Here is a 19,685-nt window from a genome sequence, read left to right as displayed (position 1 = left end):
AATTTTCAGCTGCTTTTTTTTTTTTTTTTTTTTTAAACAGGACCTTAAAATTACACCTTGTTTTTTTGTAAAATAATTTGATCATAAAACTGAATGAATAAGAAAGGGTTATTTTAATGAACAAATAAACATTGAAAAAGTGAAGATGAAAGAAAGTAACATGCTTTGAATAGTACACTAGAGAAAACAGACATCAGAAAGGAAAATCATGCAGTCACATTACTGATTGTGTACAGCTAACTATACTTCAGTCTCCTCCAGTACGCAGAAGTGTATGCCACTTGCAATATCATATTTTGAGAAAAACAGTATCCAGTGATCCTAGCACTATTTTAACCAATTTAAAAAAGTTTTGAAGATATTTTAACATTTTAAAACTAACATTGACATGTTTATGCTGGTGCAAACGAGGTACTAAAAGCCCTCATCTGTAGCATGGTCAATTTTCACCTTCACTACACATTTACATACAGTAGGTTCATGATAAAAATGATCTCATAAAGCTGTGTAGTATATTTAAGTCCTTGAGCACCGCCGAAGAAGAGGGTAATGCAGCAAAGTGTCAGACTTTTCCTCTATGTTTTCTGAAGTATTTATGTGATACCTTGATCAGCCTATAAAACTTGAGAGATCGGACTGAGAAGCTGGGATCTAAAGAGAATATATCTTCTTCACACAGTAATGCAACTGATATCTAACAAGTAAAAATAAAAAATGGTTTATATGAGATTATGGGAAATGCAGTTTACTAAACAATAGAATTATATATTTAAAAAAAAAAAAACTCCTTGTGAATATATCTTTACGCAATATATATCCTCAAATGGTGACCACATAAAAGATGAGAAGAATACTGTATACATGGTGAATAGAAATCGAGAAACACTGCTAAAACAGCAAAACTGCAATACACAGCATTTTGCTCACTGATAAGGTGACAACAGCTTTGACGAATGTATTTACACAAATGACGTCTCAACAAATGAGATGGAAAAGAAAAAGGAGGCTTAAGAAGTTCGGTCATACCGCTTAACAAAGACAAAACACCGTAACTACACACACTCAAAACTGAGATATGAACAAACCATGCTCCGTATCAAATGAAACAATGCACTCAAAATGACAATTTGTTTTACAGTTTTAAGTGTTGTGTACTTACTGTTTTAACTTAGGGCAGCACATTACACAGTGACACGTTCTGATTTAGACTGAAATAGCTTTTAAATCTCTCATCAGAAAAATATAGAAGGTACAAGGATGTGCACACAGGATCCATTGCGTTCAGTATATACCTCATCAAACGTTGGCCAGCTTTTTATGATCTGGGAATGACTGAGCAACTACTGCAGCATATATATATATACCCCCATTTCCCATAATCCAACAGAAAGAGAAGTAAAGAAATACAGCGATCCCGTGTTACGGTGGTCAGCATTCTTACTAACATTCACTTTTGCCCACTAAAGAGGACTCCACGTCTGCATGTCTTGCTCTGAATATATTTTGAGTCCAAGTTTTATGGCATTGAGAGTAAGAGAGTTTTTGGGTGTCTGATTTCCCGTCTTTGAACTGCCCATTAGCCCTAGTACCCCCAACCCACCCAGACTAGTCTAACACTGCCCCTGACTTGCCACCTCTCTCGTTCCCCCTCACAGGCCTAGTTCTTGTCATCTTTCTTCTCTTCTTCCTCAGAAGGGTAAGAGTGCCATGTTAGTCGCTCTTCATAGAATGAGATGACCACCTGTGGGCACTTCACATTGGCCTCTTTGGCTGGAACAAGATCTGCCTCGTCAGAGTTTTTCCTGTAGAGAATAAGCAGAGGGGCAGAATGATTAAAAGGAACGTTTAACACAAAAACAAAAATTCATTCAAAAAAGAAACGGACTCCAGTCCATCAATAAACATCTTGTGAGGTGAAAAGCTTGTGTTTGTAAGAAATAAATCCATCAAAGCATATTGACTTCAAACTGCCGCTTCTGGCTAAAATACTGACTAGAAGAATAATTATTATGGAGTCCAAAATCTCCAAAAACCTCCAGCGGAAAAAGTCCATATTCTTTGCTGGCAAGTGATGTAATGCTAAAATTCCTTAAATCTGTTCCAACGAAGAACAATTCTTCTACAGTTTGGAAGGCCCGATGGTGACAAAACTTCCAGTAAATTTTTGTTTTTGGGCGATACATTTTTTTTTGTTAATTTTTTTAATACAAGCACTTACGATAATTTACCCCAACATACAAAAATGGGTTAAAACAGAGGCATGCAAGTTTCAAAAGCTAGATTGATGATGAAAACTACACTGCTTGCCAGAGTTGTCAGTATGAATGTGCACAAGAGCTCAAATACAAAAATAACAAAGGTTTTAAAGGTGAAGTGTGCTACAGTAAAATCTCTCTCTCTCTCTCTATCTATATATCTATCTATCTATACACATGTCTAGGCCATCCTTAAAAATATTGTTTGCCGTAACCTGACCGACCCTGTCAATTTAGCACAGACTCTTTTTTTTGCTTCAAGTCCTTTTAGTAAATTTGCGTTAAGACCGACCAATTATTTTTCTACTCTTCAAACAACTAATACAAACGCAATAAAACACTATTAATTATATTTAAGTATTGTAAATATATAAATTGCCTAGGCCTACATACAAATGAAGGTTATCTTCTTTAATTAAAGAAGAAAACCCTTGACGTTATCGGTGTTCACTTTATGTTCGAAAATCTATTGCACGAATCAACCAACACAAGTTTCGAAAACGAAAATAAGAAAATGATTTTAACGACGTTCTCTTGGAGCACGTCCAGGTTTTTTTTTTTTTTTTTTTAACAGGCGTCACAGAGCAATTGCAGCTGCGGACAAACATGCATTACCGCAAATAATTCTTCTGCACACTGTTTCTCTTTTTACAGCAGAAATGTGAATTCTGCCGGTATTCAGACAGTCTCATGCATACAGATACAGATTCGGGTAAGAATCGCCTAGGGCTGTCAAAAAAGCTGAAAAACTCCATTCGAATTTTTTACTTAAATATGATCAAAATTCGAATTGTATTTGAATTTTAAATGCATAATTTCAATTTTTTTTAATTTCATGCAATATTCCTGCATGTTTATTCAAAGCATTAGAATACATGACTGTGAAAAAAAAACAATATTTAAAATAATGTTTATGAAACAATTATTATTAATTAAGTTGCTTAAAGAACTATAAACAAAACAGCATCATGCATGTGTAACGGAAACAAAAGGGAATCATTTAATAATTTAAAGGGAATTTGAACAGAATCACTGTTTCACGGCTGAACAATGATACCCCCTGCGATTCACTGAACGAGCCGTTTAACATCAAATCTGCGCTGGATATTAATATCCAAACTATAGTGAAACACATTCAATTAGCACAGTAACAAGATCGGCATTTTACCTTTTAAGCACAAAACACAAGATACTTCTCTTTTCAATATGAATAAGGCTTTATTAGATAAATCTAAGACATATAAACTAATCTAATCTATTTTACAATTGATTCAATGAACACTCGTCACTCAAATCGAACAGGATTTTTTTCACAAAAGTGACAACCCAAGAAAGCAAAGTAAACTTTCTCTCATTTGTAGGTTGCATGCAAGTAAAACACTACCTCATTTTTTTTTCTTACCTGAAATTCATGCAATAAATATGTTTTTGACAAAGATTTAAATTTGTTTGTGGTCTATATAGACTGCCTCAAAATGAGGTTTGCAATAATGTGCCCGAAGGCATAATTAGCATATCGTGACTTCACGATATGCTAATTTGTTTAAATTCATACCGACGTCATCACCATCACAAAAATGTACTTTTTTTTTTTACATTGAAACTTGGAAAAAAATAAAATAGACCAACCTACTTACTGTTACTGCAAACCAAAATATTTTTAAGGATGGCCCAATCTCAGTTCAGTTAGTAATCATAGATTTATTATGCTAAAAATGCCAACAAAACCCTGCTTGCTTTGTGGGAGCATCCAGGCTAATCTAAAACATTCTAAAATGGCATGAGTTCAGGATCTGATGTGTTTGACCAATGTTAGGGAATGTTATTATCACTATTTTCGTGAGACTAGTGGCGCAGAAATTACACGCTTCACTTTTAAAAAAGGATTAGTTCACTTACAGAATAAACATTTCCTGATTCTTTACTCACCCCCATCTCATCCAAAATTCATGTCTTTCTTTCTTCAGTCAAAAAGAAATTAAGGTTTTTGAGGAAAACATTCCAGTATTTTTCTTCATATAATGGACTTCAATGGGACCCAACGAGTTGAAGGTACAAAATGAAGTTTCAGTGCAGCTTCAAAGTGCTCTACACGATCCCAGCCGAGGAATAAGGGTCTTATCTTGTGAAACAATCAGTGATTTTCTTAAAAAAAAAAAAAAAAAGTCTATACATTTTAACCACAAATCTCGACTTTACACATTACGTAGTCATGTTGGAAAGGTCACGCAGGTGGTAGAACCGACCCAGTGTTTACAAAGCAAATGTGCAATGAAAGTCAAACGCCCTTTACAAAACAGTAAAACAACAATTTCAGACGATTTTAAAGTTGGAGGAAAAAAATGAGATCAGTATCTCGCCCTACCCTAACTTTTTGAACAGGAGTACACAGATAAAGAGCTATCCACATGTGACATTTACAACTTGAGTACACAATGTGTGAAGTCATGAACGTGCATCACAGAGCTGGGATCGTTTGGAGCACTTTGAAGCTGTAATTTGGACTTTCAGCCCGTTGGGTCCCATTGACCCTGGAGAAAAATTGTGGAATGTTTTCCTCAAAAACCATAATTTATTTTCAACTGAAGAAAGAGAAGACATGAACATCTTGCATGACATGTGGGTGATGTAAAATATCATTAAATTATTTTATTCTGGAAGTGAACTAATCCTTTAAATCTTAATCTTGCATACCATTTCATTAGAAACATGAGCTCGCCGCTGGAATCTGTGGCTCCAATGATGCGTTCTGGCTCTAATCCCCGTGCAAAGCCCCTCAGCTTTTCTTGCTGCAAAACAAAAAAAAAATAGATCAGCATTTTATTTTTCGAATGCAGTAAAAAAAAAAAAAGAAATTATTGTTATTAGTCTGAAAAACACCAACATCTTTCTTCTGATAAGCATGTCTTAATATATGTGAGGTTTTAATCAACTTTTTACATTTTAGTTTTCACAGGGATAGTATCTCCACCTCTTTGCTTGTTAGGTCAAGGAAGCAACAACGTGGCACTAAGATTGTCCTGCTGAGGCTAATAAACATCAAATTAATAATGGTTTAACAAATTTAGCTAACAATTCAAGATCCTGTTCCTGTTTTTAAGCATGAACTCAATTTTGTTAACTTCTTCCAAGACTTTATTTTACATTTGGAATGGTGCTCAAGTAAAGTTAAGGATGTTTGGATAATTTTAGAAACAAAAAATGAGAAAGATATACATTTTTTGCAATGCATGCAACAGTTAATGCCATGACTTTTTGAAGTCAAGACCTTTTAAGGCCTTAATTTGTGAGAGGGTGAAAAAGGTATTATTCATAGAAGGTATTTGAAAGGGAGAAATTATAACCGATGAAACATCTGAATATTACAAAACATTTTGTTGGCATTGTGGTTTTATAAAAATCCACACCTGGGACATAAAATCCTCAAAACAAAATAAACACCTAAAAGTACCTGACAAATGCATAAATATAGGAAGTATGTGCACAGTCTTATGTTAAACAAGAAACCTAAAAAAAAAAAAAATATATATATATATATATATATAAGCAAATAAATCACATGCCATGCTTTATAAAATAAAACTTACGCATGTGCCAGTTTTCCTACCAAAGTTAATCTAATGGGATGATTAAACCTAACCTCATCTTTCCTCTTTTTGGGCCGGCTGTCTTCCCCACCATCTGTGTCAGATTCTCCTTTCCTCTTTCCAACAGTCTCTTTCTTTTCATTTAACTTGTGTTTTTGCATGTACTCTGCAATGAGATCAGGACAGTCCAGGTTGTCCTCTGGTTCCCATGTGTTGTCTTCACTAAGAAAAAAGGGAATATATTCGCAATCATTTGAATACCATCTTTTTTTCTTTTTTTTTTTTTTTTATTGGAGAAGGGCTGGACCACCCAACCAAAACCAAACATAGGGTACATATTTATTAGCAGAGCATTTATTGTCCCAGAGCTCTTAGTTATATAATGACGAAATGGTCAACAGGATTTGTTAGGAATCAAGCATCTTGCCTTAAATGAATGCATTTAGCTGATATTAGTGACTTACTCCGAGAAGCCCTTCCACTTGAGAAGGAACTCCACTCTGCCCTTCACCACACGTCTGTCCAGAACCTTCTCCACCACATATTCTTCCTCTTCCTCTTCTACCACCTCCTCCATCTTCTTCTTGGTCTGCTTCTTCCCAGCTGTGGCCGCCAGCTTGCTGTCTGTGGAGAAAGAAGGCAGTAAAGACGAAAAGGGTCAGCCTTTTCTATGAACAAAATAAAATACAAATTCACACCTTTCAGTATTCAAACAGTTAGAAAACGAAACACTAGACAGTATGGGCTGAGCAGAACAAACACAAACAGTGATAACTCACTAGCAGGGGGGCGTGCGCAAAGAAGAGTGATTATTCAGGGTTTATTTTAAAGAAGGTATGCCAAGGTCAATAAATCTTCACACATCTTTGTGTTATCCAGAGCAATGCGTCGAAATTCAAGACATTTTGACTTCTGTGAGAAACCCACAGTGTTTAGTGATTAATTCTTGCTTTTGAGAACAAGGTCAGAAACTAAAAAAAAAAAACTCAAATTCCATTGTCCTTAAAGAGAATAAAAACTCTGTCATCAATTACTCACTCTTCATGTTTCTTCACTTAAGATAAATCAAAAACTGTTTCAACTGTTTGCCAACTCCACAGAAGAAACAAAGTTACATAGGTTTGGAAAGACATGAGAGTGAGCAGATGAGGCAAGAGTTTTTATTTTTGGGAGAACTATCAACAAGTGCCAGCATCTGAACTATAAAAATCAAGGACCAGATGTACCTTAAGCTGTTCAAACAAGCACTTCTCAAGAATCAGCATGATCACAATATTAGTATCATATTGCAAGCGGATCAGATATCAGTCTGAACAAGAAGCAGAACCACTCGATGCTTAACGTTTCAACAGATCGATCATTCAGGAGACATTGGCATCAACCAGTGATTAATGTGCTCGGACTGGCTTGTCAATGCAGAACGCACACTGCCTCCGTTTACGAAGATTTTTTTGTCGAAATTTATAAAGTATACACTACCAAGAGAAGTCTCTTATGCTCACAAAGGCTGCATTTATTTGATCAAAATACATTAAAAAGAGTAATATCGTGAAATATAACCATTTAAAATAAATGTTGTCTGTTTTAATATATTTTGAGATGTCATTTACTTCTGGGATCAAAGAGGAATAGTCAGAAAATTTCTTATTACAATGTTGAAAACAAGAGCTGCTTAATCGTTGTGGAAACTGGGACACTTTTCAGGATTTTTTATAGTAATAATTAGTTTTTTGTTTTTAAACATATCCTTAACATTTCAAGTATTTGTATATTTTCAAGTATATTTATGTCCGATCAATTCAATGCATCCTTTCTGAATAAAAGGAATCAGTACAGGAAAAAACATTTGTCTCTCATTAGTGAACATTAGTTAATCCATTAACTATGAACTACCAAAAAAAAAAATACTTTGACAGCATTTATTAACCTTTGTTAATGTTAGTTAGTTCACAGTGCATTAACTAATGTTGACAGACACTTGGCAGTTAGAATACAACTGCTCATTAAGCTGATTTAAGAAATGTCACAAACAAATGAGACCTTAGTGTTAACAGTTAGCCGGATTTCATCCATTTGAAACACTCATTCTGTCCTTTTTGTGCAGCAGACCAGAACCAAACCTTTGACCTTAGCAGCTCTATTAGTCAATGACAGATAATGGATCACATGATCAGATGAAACAACGGTCATGAAAACAGACAACACCACGTGAGATGCACCTGAAGCAATTTCAAGACTCGTCTCGAAGACAGAGATGCTAAGGTGATCTGAACGCCTTGAAAAAACAACAACAACAAAACCCCTGCCCCATAAACATCTGAAAGAGAGCAGCAGTGAAGGAGAAAGTTGTGAGACACCTGCGGTGACGCTGGGAGCATCACTAGCGGTGTCTGTAGGTTGGCTCATGCTCGTCGACGGGGCGGAGGCTCTGTGAAACCTTCCGCTTCCTGGTCAGCGTCAACCGTGCTGAACAGAGTGAAAGGGGGGATTAGAGGGGGTCAGGTGACATCAGGGAGAGAACAACACAAGGAGGGAATACAATTACACAGATCGGTGGCTCTAACAAACACAGCATTTCAGCATTCTCCCTTTCAACTGATCGACAGCGCAAACAAGATAAGCGTCATGGTGTATTGTCCATTCATCTGACAACATTGTGTCCAGGTCACACTACAAATATTGTGATATTATTTTCATTAATATTTAAACATTTCCCAACTGATTCTCATTAATTTTTTTTTTTTTTTTTGTAATTTTTATTATCTTCAATGCGGACAGATATCATTGAATGATTTTATTAAATTAGTATGTGGGTCACGGTCACTGACAAAAAGGGGTTTCAAGCATCAAAACAATAAAAGTTTAACACCACTGTATTTCCCCCCCCTCGTCATTAGATTGTGTCTTTTTTATTAAGGGGAAAAACTGTACATTACTATACATTTTACCATGATTTATTAAATTGTTATTCAGTGTAACAATAATTTATACACCAAAAGTCTTGACACTATTTAGAAAAATAATTATTTGATCAACTGAAAATACTCTAAGATCACAGTTCAGCCCAAAAATACTAATTAATTGTAATTTTAAATATTTAACTATTTTTACCACTATAGGTTTTCACCAATGTTACATTTTTAAATAATAATAATCTGCTCATTCTATTTATGTCTTAATAAATTCAGGCCAGAATAAATATGTTGCTTCATTTTTACACCTATATTATATATATATATATATATACATACATATATATACACATACATGTTATATATATATGTTACATATATGTTATGTTGAATGACGATGGAACATTATTTCACTCATATTTTTACATTTTTATTTCAACAAAGAAAACATTATTAACATTAAAGAAAACAGTTTACTCACTTTTAATATGGTTTCGATTTATATAAACTCACTTCTCCAATTTAATTTGAGGGGGACACCCAAATGGGACATCTCGTCTTTGACCAACATCTGTACTGTTTTACAGTTTTGAATGAGATTTACTTTTATTTGCATGAGGGGAAATGTACTTAAAATGACCATGAAGTGAAAATCATAATAAATATAAAAAATAGAGACAGCAACAGGTTGTTGTGCAAAAACGAAATGCCCTTATGAAGACTCACAATGGCTTTATTATAGTAAAATTGAAGTAACCATAGTTTATTGGTTTTATTTGTAGTAAACCCATGGTTTATTTTCGTAAGGGTTGATTTCTTGTAAAAAAAAAAAAAAAAAAAAAAAAAAAAAAAGTGGTTACATTTTTTTTAATAAAGTTTACCCCTCAATTTTTTTGTTTAGTAGATGCTGTTTTGCGGGGATGTTAGCAAACACTCGCTAACAACCTAAAAAGGGGCATTAAAAAACAGAGCAGACTAATAAATTAAACTCCAAGCGTTTGGACATAAAGAAAAAACAAAACAAAAAAAAACAACAACAACCCACTTTAGCGTAATTATAATACTTAAACTGTGTGTTCAGACCATCACATCTCATTGGACGTAATTTCTTCCGGAGCTTTTCCTCTCCTGTAGCAGCAAGCACGAGCCACTGAGGCGAGGTGTTACGTTTTAATTCGACAGTAACGTTACAACCGTATACACCGTGTAAATCTCTCTAAAACGGTCCTCCCGAGCCCCTCACGTGCACGAGGAAGGCGTTTCTGTCTCGCGCTAAAATGGTGGGCTGGACCGACACATTTGTGGGTTTAAAAGGTACCATGACATCAACAACATTTATGCTCTGCGATAAATACATGCATTAAAACGTTCCTGTGCACGTTGATTTTAACTGTACAAACCTAAAACGGCCGTTAAAAGCGAGACACCGCCTAGCCTGCTGGCTAATGCTGCAGAAGCGTGCTCGCCACTTCTCCATGTTGACCTGGATCCGATCAGAAACCTACCAACAGTTTCTCAAATACAACTGGGAGATTATTAAAGAGCAGTATGTTGCTTAGAGATTTAACACACTTGTCTTGTCTGATAAGTGTATATATTTGAAGAATTGCATTCCTTACAGACACAGTCAATTCTGTAGCTAACGATAGTTTTCACAGTCTGCACGCAGCGCCACTTACCTGTGATTTACCGAATTAAGGGCGAAATAACACCGAATAAGGTGACTCAGTGCAGCTAGACCGGCTTTAAGTGTCGACAAACGTTTGAAATCTGTCGACTGGAGAAAGAGTTTGCTATTGTTTTATCGAGGTTATCTGGATGGTCAGACAAAAGGTAACGTTACACGATCGCTCCAGCAACCCGCCAATTCCGACCCAACGTGCCTTTGTACGTACGCAAATGGTGCATCCTGGGAGTTGTAGTTTTTGCGTCCACTGTGAAAACGAAAAAACGGTTGAGGCACAAAGTGGTTCATCGGAACACTTGGAAATGCATAATATATTCTCAAAAACTTATATATATACACATATATATATATATATATATATATATATATATATATATATATATATATATATATATATATATATATATATGCTGCAGAGCTGGGTAGTATCTGATTACATGTAATCTGTATTATAGGCCTAAATAGAATAAATTACATTTTAAAAGTGTGAAGTGACATTCAGCCAAGTATAGTGAAATAATACTCAGAATTCATGCTCTGCATTTAACCCATCCGAAGTGCACACACACACACACACTATGAACACACAGCAGTGGACAGCCATTTATGCTGCGGCGCCCGAGGAGCAGTTGGGGGTTCGATACCTTGCTCAAGGGCACCTGGTATTGAGGGTGGAGAGAGCACTGTACATGCACTCCCCACACCTACAATTCCTGCCGGCCCAAGACTCGAACTCACAACCCTTCGATTGCAAGTGCGACTCTCTAACCATTAGGCCACGACTTCCCACAAAATGTAATCTGATTACAGTTCCTTTTTTATTGATTACATGATTACTTATTATTCACCATTATACATAAATTATTCATAATGTATTGATTTTCCCTATTTCCTCTTTTTCATCTTGATGAAATGATCCTTTCCAAAATATTCTTCCACTTATATGAAGTAAAAATCATAATGAATAAAAAAAAAAAAAAAGACAGCAACAGGTTGTTGTGAAAAAAGAAATTCCCTTACGAAAACTCACCATGGCTTTGTTATAGTAAAGTTGAAGCATCCATAGTTTATTGGTTTTATAGTAAACCCATGGTTTATTTTCATAAGGGTTAATTTCTTGTGTGTAAAAAATAAAAAATAAAAGAGAGGGATTTTAAAAACCTTGTTTTTAAACATTTTTATAATGTTTAGCCCTCAATTTTAGTTTTGTTTAAAAGATGCTTTAATATACAGTGTGTGTATATCTATCTATATATATATATATATATATATATATATATATATATATATATATATATATATATATATATATATATATATATATATATATATATATAGATATAGATATATATAGATATAGATATATATAGATATATATATATTATACATTTAGAAAGTCTTCCAGTTTTGTGGACATTCACTATAGTCAGGTGGCTGTTGCTAATTACACAGAAAACTGAAAGGCCACACAGCATGTGATCACTGTATTTGCAAAAATCATTTTCAGGGGTAAGATGTGCTTCAACAATTGCATCAACTAACCTACTGATGAACACATTAATTATATTTCATTATCTCATTCATGACAGATAAATATATGAGCCATTCTGTTTGCACATTGTTTGTATTAAATCAAGGACAAATACTTAACACAGTGAAACTGCTGTTTTCCTTCTGAATCATCTCCTATGATAAACAGCTGTTGTGGTTCTCAGTTCGATGGCACACCCTCAGAAAAAAAGGTACAAGTGCTGTCATCTTGGCGGTACCCTTTCAAACAGTACTGATATGGTTCCTTGTGAAAGCATTCACACCTCTTCATTTTTTTAATGTTTTGTTATAACATTTTGTTGCCTAATGTTAAACTACTTTAAATAGCCCCCCCCCCCAACATCAATCATGACAAAGCAACAAAAAAAAACTGATTTATGAACAAATTTATATATATATATATATATATATATATATATATATATATATATATATATATATATATATATATATATATATAAACTAAATAAAAAACCCTGAAATAATTATGTTGTATAAGTAAGTAGTTGAATGTGACATGTGAAATATAGCTCTGGAGTATTCCAATATCGCTTGTAGATGTTACTATACTTGAGGCAAATCAAACTGAGTATGGTTGAATTCAAACTCAATCATCTACTCTGTGTAGACACATGAAAACCCACTTGGACTCTCAGTTGCAGTGTAATGTATGGAAGAAAGCATGCACTGCTCATCATCTGCGGAGTAGCATCCCAACAGTAAAGTGTGCTGGTAGCAGCCTCATGCCGTGGGCCTGTTTTTAGTGGAAGAGAATCAGGGACTCGTCAAAGCTCAACTTGCTAAAATATGTAGAACGCCTTAATGAAAACCCAGTCCAGAGCATCCAGAAGCTCAGACTGGACAATAGGTGACCCTATAGCGCACAACTTAGACAATGCAAGAGTTGCTTATGGACAACTCTGTGAATGCCATTGAGTGTCCCATGCCAGTCTTGGGCTTCAAACATTTCTGAAGGAATCTGAAAATGTCAGTCAGCCCCCCTGCATCTAAACCTGACAGAGCTTGAGAGGTGAAGAGAAGATTGGCTGATGATTGCCAAATGCAAATGTACAAAGCTTGTCACATCATACCTTAACAGACTTGAAACTGTACTTCAAGAATACTTATGCAATGTACTTATTTCAGTTCAGTTCAGTTATGTTCTGTTTTTTTTTTTTTGCTTCATCATTATGGCGTATGGGTTGTAGATTGATGTGAAAGAAAGGTAATTTAAAACAGTTTAATAAGGCAACAATATAAAATATGAAAAAAATAAAGCGTTATGAATACTTTCGCAAGGCACTGTATATCTCATTGAGGTAAGTAAGGGGTAAATATGGTATAGGTGTATTTCGAAAGGGTACTCCACTTGTAACAGCGTTTGGATCTTTTTTCCTGACACAGAACAAGCCTAATGTGGTTTAGACCCAAAAGTGTGATGTGAAAAGACACATGCTGAAGGATGGGAGTGGAAATAAATTCTGAATCAGAACAAGCAAATTGTGAAAACAGCCTGACAGTCTGCCATTATCTCAATGTTTGAGGTAAATAAAGCCCTGGACTGTTGCACGGTGCACTTTGCCCCACTGAACGACAGCATGTGGACCTTGTAAGCACAGAGAATATAAAACAGTCTCTGTTCTATCTTATTTCTGTTGTAGTTCCACTTTAGTTAGAGGCTTATCTCTCAAGCCCATTTGCATCGCTAAAACCTTGTAATCCACAAATAATAGATGCATGGAGAGAGAGAGAGAGAGAGAGAGAGAGTGTGTGTGTGTTTGCACGCATGTCGGGTTAATGTAGAGGAAAAAGACCTGCTCAGAAATGAGTGGAGGACAAAGGAGAAGCATTAACAAAATTCATCATCTGTCCGAGTCTCGTGATTGAGTTAATTACCTCATTACTCAAACAAACCAGCCACACCATGCCCAAACAGAGGGTGATATTTATATTGTCTCTCAGCGTCTGCAAGGGTGGGGGTTTAAAAATTATAACTCTGCTTCTGTCCTTCCTCTCCAAAAACTTTCAGAAACTGGTGCAAAGAACGGTAAATTAGCAAAAACGTCCGTCAGACTGGGGTTTTGTGGTACATGGTTGTCAATCCAGATCCTGTTAATAAGAAATCAGAATATTAATGATAAAGAATGTAACTTATTCTTAATGTGTGATGATTAATAACTCACTCAGAATACATAACGATTTTATTCTGTTTATAATCTTATTGAAAACTGCTAAAGATCCCTTTTTATTCCCTGGCAACTGATCTCAGTGACAGCGTCTAGTGACCCTTTTTGGGATATTTGTTAATTGAGAATGAACTTTTCTGAGCCATTTTGCAATTATGTTAAGTTCACACTTCACACAAGTGTAGTTCATCACACACAAATGTGCCTCTCCTATGAGATTTATACATTAAGAGAGACTAAGTAAGTATCCAAACACTGTACAGGCCCTCTGCATACACCATACTGTTGAAAAGTCAAAGGTCAGTGAGATTTAAAAATAAGAAAGAAAGAAAAATTATGTGATTGACAAAATACATTAATTTGATAAAAACATATTAAATATCTCCTCTATTATGTAATATATCAATGTTTGCAAATATATAAAATGTTATCATAATTTATGATAACTCTTTTTTTTAAATACATTTTAAAGATATATTTTTATAATTTATTCCTTGTGATGCAAATCTGTATTTTCAGCATCATTCCTCTTCAGTGTCACATGATCCTTCAGAGATCATTCTGATATGCTTAACTGGTATAGAAACATTTCTTCTTATTATCAATGTTGAAAACATGTGCTGCTTAAAACATTGTGTGGTTTTTTTCTGTATTCTTAAATGTATAAGAATAAGAAGTTCAAGTTAAACTGGACTGAAAAATGACTTAGAGATTCATGGCAAATATTCTTCATGTATCTCATGCTTGGAGGAAATCAGGGACAAGCAAGAGGATCCAAATGCAGATGAGTTTATTGAAGGAACTAACAGGAACCAGGATGACAGAAACCATGAACAGGAGCGAACCAAACACAAAACAGTCATAAAAAGAACAAGACTAAGACCAGGGCAAACACAGTGGTTTAAAAACATGGGTTCACACTGAGGCTCAATGAGTTGTCTGATATAGGAACTAACAGGGAAAGGGGCGTGGTCACTTAGTTTTCATGGAGACAAACAGGGGTAACCAAGAAATAAACAAGGCAAGGCAAACAGGGACAGGAACTGAACAAAGGAAGTGAACATGGAAACATTAGGAACAAAGCCACATTACAAAACGAGAGTCCTAAACACAAGATGGGAACACAAGACTGGGATCATCACATTGCACATATTTTTTACATCATTATATCTTGTCTTATTAGTCAGTATTAAAATCAGTGGATTTCATTAGTGTCCTCTTATTTTAAGAACACAAAAATAATATGAAAATGGAATTCATACAACATTGTAAAGCATAATCTTACTAATTTCCAAAATGCACACTTACTTGTCATAAACCACAGAGATAAAACACAGAGAAATATTACACATTCACAACCTCTTTGTAAGGCAGGTCCACTGAGTAAAGAGAAGAGTTTTCCCTGAAATGTAAATGCATTTGTTGTTTAATGTCCAGCTCTCTGCAGATGACACTCATAACCATGGACACAACCTAGTTTTATTGAATCCATCACACTTATTGATCTGCACTCATAGAGTGAGAGGTGAGGAGGGAAGCAAGAGAGATCTGCAGGTGATGATAAAAACACAGCCTGGCTCGCATGATTTACACTTCACAAAAATACAAGTTTAGTTTATTTATATAGCACCATTAAAACAGTGATAGCTGACCAATGTGCCTTAAAACACCAACTAAGAGAAACCAAAGAGTAAGAACTAAGGTAAAAAGATACAATCACAGAAAAAAAAAAACAACAAGAATAAAACCTGCAGAACTCAAGTGCAATTAAAACATCAGAGGACATTAAAAGCAATGGGAAATGTTTTAAGCACAGATGTTAAGATCTGTAGAGCTTAGGGCCTGCAACAGCAAAGGCACGGTCTGCTGTTTGGTTTAATTTAACTCTGGGAAGATTAAGATGTCTATTTTTTTTAATGCAATAGTTTATTTAAGTTTAAGACAAAATATAACAATAAAAATGTGAGACATCAGGCTTTTGTGGGACATATGAAATAATGAGGGTATGGTGTAAAACACCTTATTCAGAGACCCAGACTGAGCTAAAGTATGTCATGTGGTGTGGATGTTATTTATGAGGCCAAGAAGTGAGATGAAATTCTGATAGCTTGTAATGTAAAAATAAATGATCACTGTAAAAATGCATATCAGTTGTCACTCTGTATCTACCGATCATATAAATGACCTTTAAATGCTTAGTTTATGCAATTATGTAATGCAGTGCAATACAATAGAGCTGTACAGATAAATGGTCCTCAAAATCCGATTGTATCATATTGGACATTTGATTAAGTCTGAATAATCAATAAACATGTATTATTATTTTTTTTGTATGTATGTATGGATTTATTTATTTATTTGTAGCCCCTTTCTGTAACACTTAATGTAAGACTAAATGTCTGCTGTAAAAAACAAGGATGTTGAGGGCGTGTTGCCCCCTCGTGTTGGGATTTTTGTCCCAAGCTGGTGAAAAGCGGTGTTATTCTGCCCCCTTGCGGTAGAAACGGAATACAGGCCATTTCCTCAACAACACTTGAGCGTGAAAGCACGTCTCTGCTGCCGAGAATCAGAAGGTAAAGCACAACAAACACAAGATATGGTTTGACAACTCACATGGAGTTCAAATAATGCTATATGAAGAACATTAAACAATGAATTTGACGATATCTTCGCGTCAAGTTTCACTAGAAATCGTAGCGACTTTATAAGCTAACGAAATGTGATGAAATGGTTTCGAATAGTGCACAGGGAGAACAAGGAGATATTTTAGTGGTAAATGCTTCAGATTTCCAGAAACTCCTGGAATGAATTATTTCATGATGGAGATGAAGCCCAGGCCGGCTAACGTTGAGTTATCTAGTCTGTCTGCTGGGGAAATAAAAATCGATGCACCATCATCGAGGCAGAGGAATGTAATCCTGTCCAGAGCATCTGCCTGTCAGATGTGTCCATAGAAGCGTTCACACCGTGAGATAGAAAACCCCGTCTGTCCACTGCGGCCTGTTTTATTGACCGCTGAGAGTGAGCGAGAGCTCGGCTGCAGCGCCTCCTCTCGCCGCCAGATGGCGCTTGGGAGTAATGTGAGATTAAATCTGCGGCCTGTCGGTGAACTGTAGCGATTTCTGTTCCTCGCGATTGTTTAAAATGTATCAAAAGATGGTTTTGTTGAAGGGGTGTAAACAGAGCAACTGTTTTCAAGTGTAGGAGAAGCTTTTTTAGCACCTGCCGTTATTTTACACAAAATTTCCCGAAATCATTTATAATTATTAATAATTCTGGTTTGTGTACCTACAGTATTTCTAAAAAATTGTCAGCTTCATGATCGATGTAAATTAACCAGTGAAAGCAAAAAGATGATTCAAACTTGAGCAAGACCTAAAATATACACTCGTGCTTACATATGTTCATGTTTTTATATTATGTGTCGATTTAATGTGAAATTAAAATGAAACAAAATGTAGCTATTTATAGGTCAGTGGTGTCTGATGCACCCAAAGATAATACATTATATATATATATATATATATATATATATATATATATATATATATATATATGACTTGAACACACTATAATCGATGAACATTAAATAATCGATCTCTATAATTTAATAACATCTATAATTCGGATAAACTTTCAGTTTATAAATTAAATGAAATATTTATTAGAATTTTATGCATGTTTGGCCCTTAAAGTCAAAAATATTTCTTAAGAAGCGTCATTAAGGGAATACTTGATTTTTTAAATTATTTTTTTATTTTTAATGTTGTCAAATATTTTATGCAAATACACAAATTTGGGATTTTTATATGCCTAGATGGAGTAAGCCTAAATTATTATTATTATTAGTTTTTTTTTTTTTTTTTTTTTTTTTTGTAAAGTTGCAAGGTTTTTCCCCAGGCACAAAGGAAAGCATTTTAATTCCAAATGGCAACACCACTTAATTTAAATTTTTTAGAGTTATTAAATTAAATATTCACTGAAATTAGTAAGCGATTTCCAAAATATACAGAGCAACATGGACACACATGGCATTCTAAAGAAGTACCTAAAGTAGATTGTCCTTTAGTGTCCCAGACATTCTTATTTCTCATCAACATTACAGCCTTAAATCTTGATTATTAATGATAAAACTTATAGATATTTGCAGAATACTAGTATAAAGTGAAGATTTCCCTAAATACTTCTTGCCTAGAATTTATGACATAAATATACAATTGAATTCGAATAGAACAAGCATGGCTTTGTCCTTGTGTATTTTACTTGTGAATGAGGAATTTAAAAGGAATCAGATTTAATTGTTTTTTAATATATATATAAAATCACACCACATTCATTAATGCTTTTTTAAACTGGTAGATCGGCTGTTATTGTATCTATAGATGAAAGGAAATCTATGTGTGCTGTAGTCTGTGTTCGCAGCAGAGGGCGTCCTGACTGGGATTCCTATGTCTCCGATGAAGATAGCAGAAGTGTTCCCAGACACGGTTACAGATCCGTGACCTGAGAGACCCGTGTGTGGAAGGGCTTGGGATAAGTGCGGCACAGAGGGAAGCGGCGTTCCTCTGCTCCACCGAGCCTTTCATCTCAATCTAAACCATCCTCTTCATAACTCTCTTCTCTTCTCCACCTCGTCCTCTTGACAATATCTTCTTCTCTTTTGCTTTATTTCTGCCCCCTCACCTCTCGCTCGTCCTCCCGTTCTCCCGCTGAGAGCCGAGGTGTATTATATCCGTAGCCCATGTGTGCCGAAGCCTTTAACATTCTTTCTCCTGCAGAATGAACTGCATGTAGACATCAAACACCACTCCTTTATCTAGAGATCAGCGTTATACTGTCTGTCTCCGAAACCTGCTTCTGTGTCTGTAAACGGCACGTTGTACTTATTTCAGATGCGTCGGCTGAATCAGTCGGCTTTGTCCCAATACTGTTTTGATGCAGTGTTGATGTGGCAGGACACTGAATCACGCAGACAGTTCCTTTAGATCGGATTATGATTGATCACTTGAGCTCAGAGGAAGATCAAAATCTGTGTCTTTTATATTTTACAGCATGCTCTTGTCGATTGAGTTGGATTATACAGTTATCAGTGACTGGTTTGGTGTTGAGAGAGAAAACACACAAAGATAAAATCAAAAATATAATAATAATAAAATAAAATAATCAGTTGGATTGATTTAAAACATCCGAGATAGCTTTAGTCAGTACTTTCTTTCTCAATTTGGGTGAAAAACATCTTTAAAAAATGTATTTAGTTTGAGCAAATCTTTGCAAGATTTAAGACTTTAAGAGAAAAATTGTAGTGTAAATACGATGTAGTGAGTAGTTATATCTTGTTTTTAGGATTTTTAGATAATTGTACTGAATAATAATAATAATAATAATAATAATAAAATGGTCTAAATTATACAAATGCTTTTTAAAGATTTGTTTCCAGAGAATATAGCTTCAATGCTTTATTTTTTGTATTATTTATTTAAACTTAAAAGATTTTTTTTTTTTATTCC

At 35.0% G+C, this 19,685-nt stretch overlaps 1 protein-coding gene across 3 annotated transcripts; it reads right to left on the bottom strand.

Annotated features, from left to right (window-relative positions):
• Positions 1–94: 94 nt before the first annotated feature.
• Positions 95–10,648, bottom strand: LOC113044594 (chromobox protein homolog 1-like). 3 transcript variants are annotated; one of them, XM_026204719.1, is made up of 7 exons: positions 10,434–10,648; positions 10,155–10,268; positions 8,200–8,308; positions 6,307–6,466; positions 5,896–6,064; positions 4,950–5,044; positions 95–1,802 (listed from the first exon to the last, which is right to left on the bottom strand). In XM_026204719.1, the coding sequence occupies exons 3-7, from the start codon at positions 8,246–8,248 to the stop codon at positions 1,658–1,660; spliced, it is 618 nt and encodes a 205-aa protein (XP_026060504.1). In that variant the 5' UTR covers positions 8,249–8,308; positions 10,155–10,268; positions 10,434–10,648; the 3' UTR covers positions 95–1,657. The 3 variants fall into 3 exon arrangements, with proteins under 3 accessions (XP_026060504.1, XP_026060497.1, XP_026060509.1); XM_026204712.1 differs by lacking the exon at positions 10,155–10,268; XM_026204724.1 differs by lacking the exons at positions 8,200–8,308; positions 10,155–10,268.
• Between the last annotated feature and the right edge of the window lie 9,037 nt (positions 10,649–19,685).

Source organism: Carassius auratus, chromosome 3 (genome assembly GCF_003368295.1).
Source record: "Carassius auratus strain Wakin chromosome 3, ASM336829v1, whole genome shotgun sequence".
Classification (NCBI taxonomy): domain Eukaryota; kingdom Metazoa; phylum Chordata; class Actinopteri; order Cypriniformes; family Cyprinidae; genus Carassius; species Carassius auratus.
The sequence above is the reverse complement of the archived record's forward strand: the minus strand, read 5'-3'. Positions and strand labels throughout refer to the sequence as shown.

Coding starts and splice junctions, on each gene's coding strand:
- LOC113044594 (XM_026204719.1), bottom strand. CDS start 8,248: ATGAGCCAACCTACAGACACCGCTAGTGATGCTCCCAGCGTCACCGCA. Junction 6,467..8,199: donor TGCTCCCAGCGTCACCGCAG/GTGTCTCACAAC, acceptor CTTTCTCCACAG/ACAGCAAGCTGGCGGCCACA. Junction 5,045..5,895: donor CCAAAAAGAGGAAAGATGAG/GTTAGGTTTAAT, acceptor TTTGTTTTGCAG/CAAGAAAAGCTGAGGGGCTT.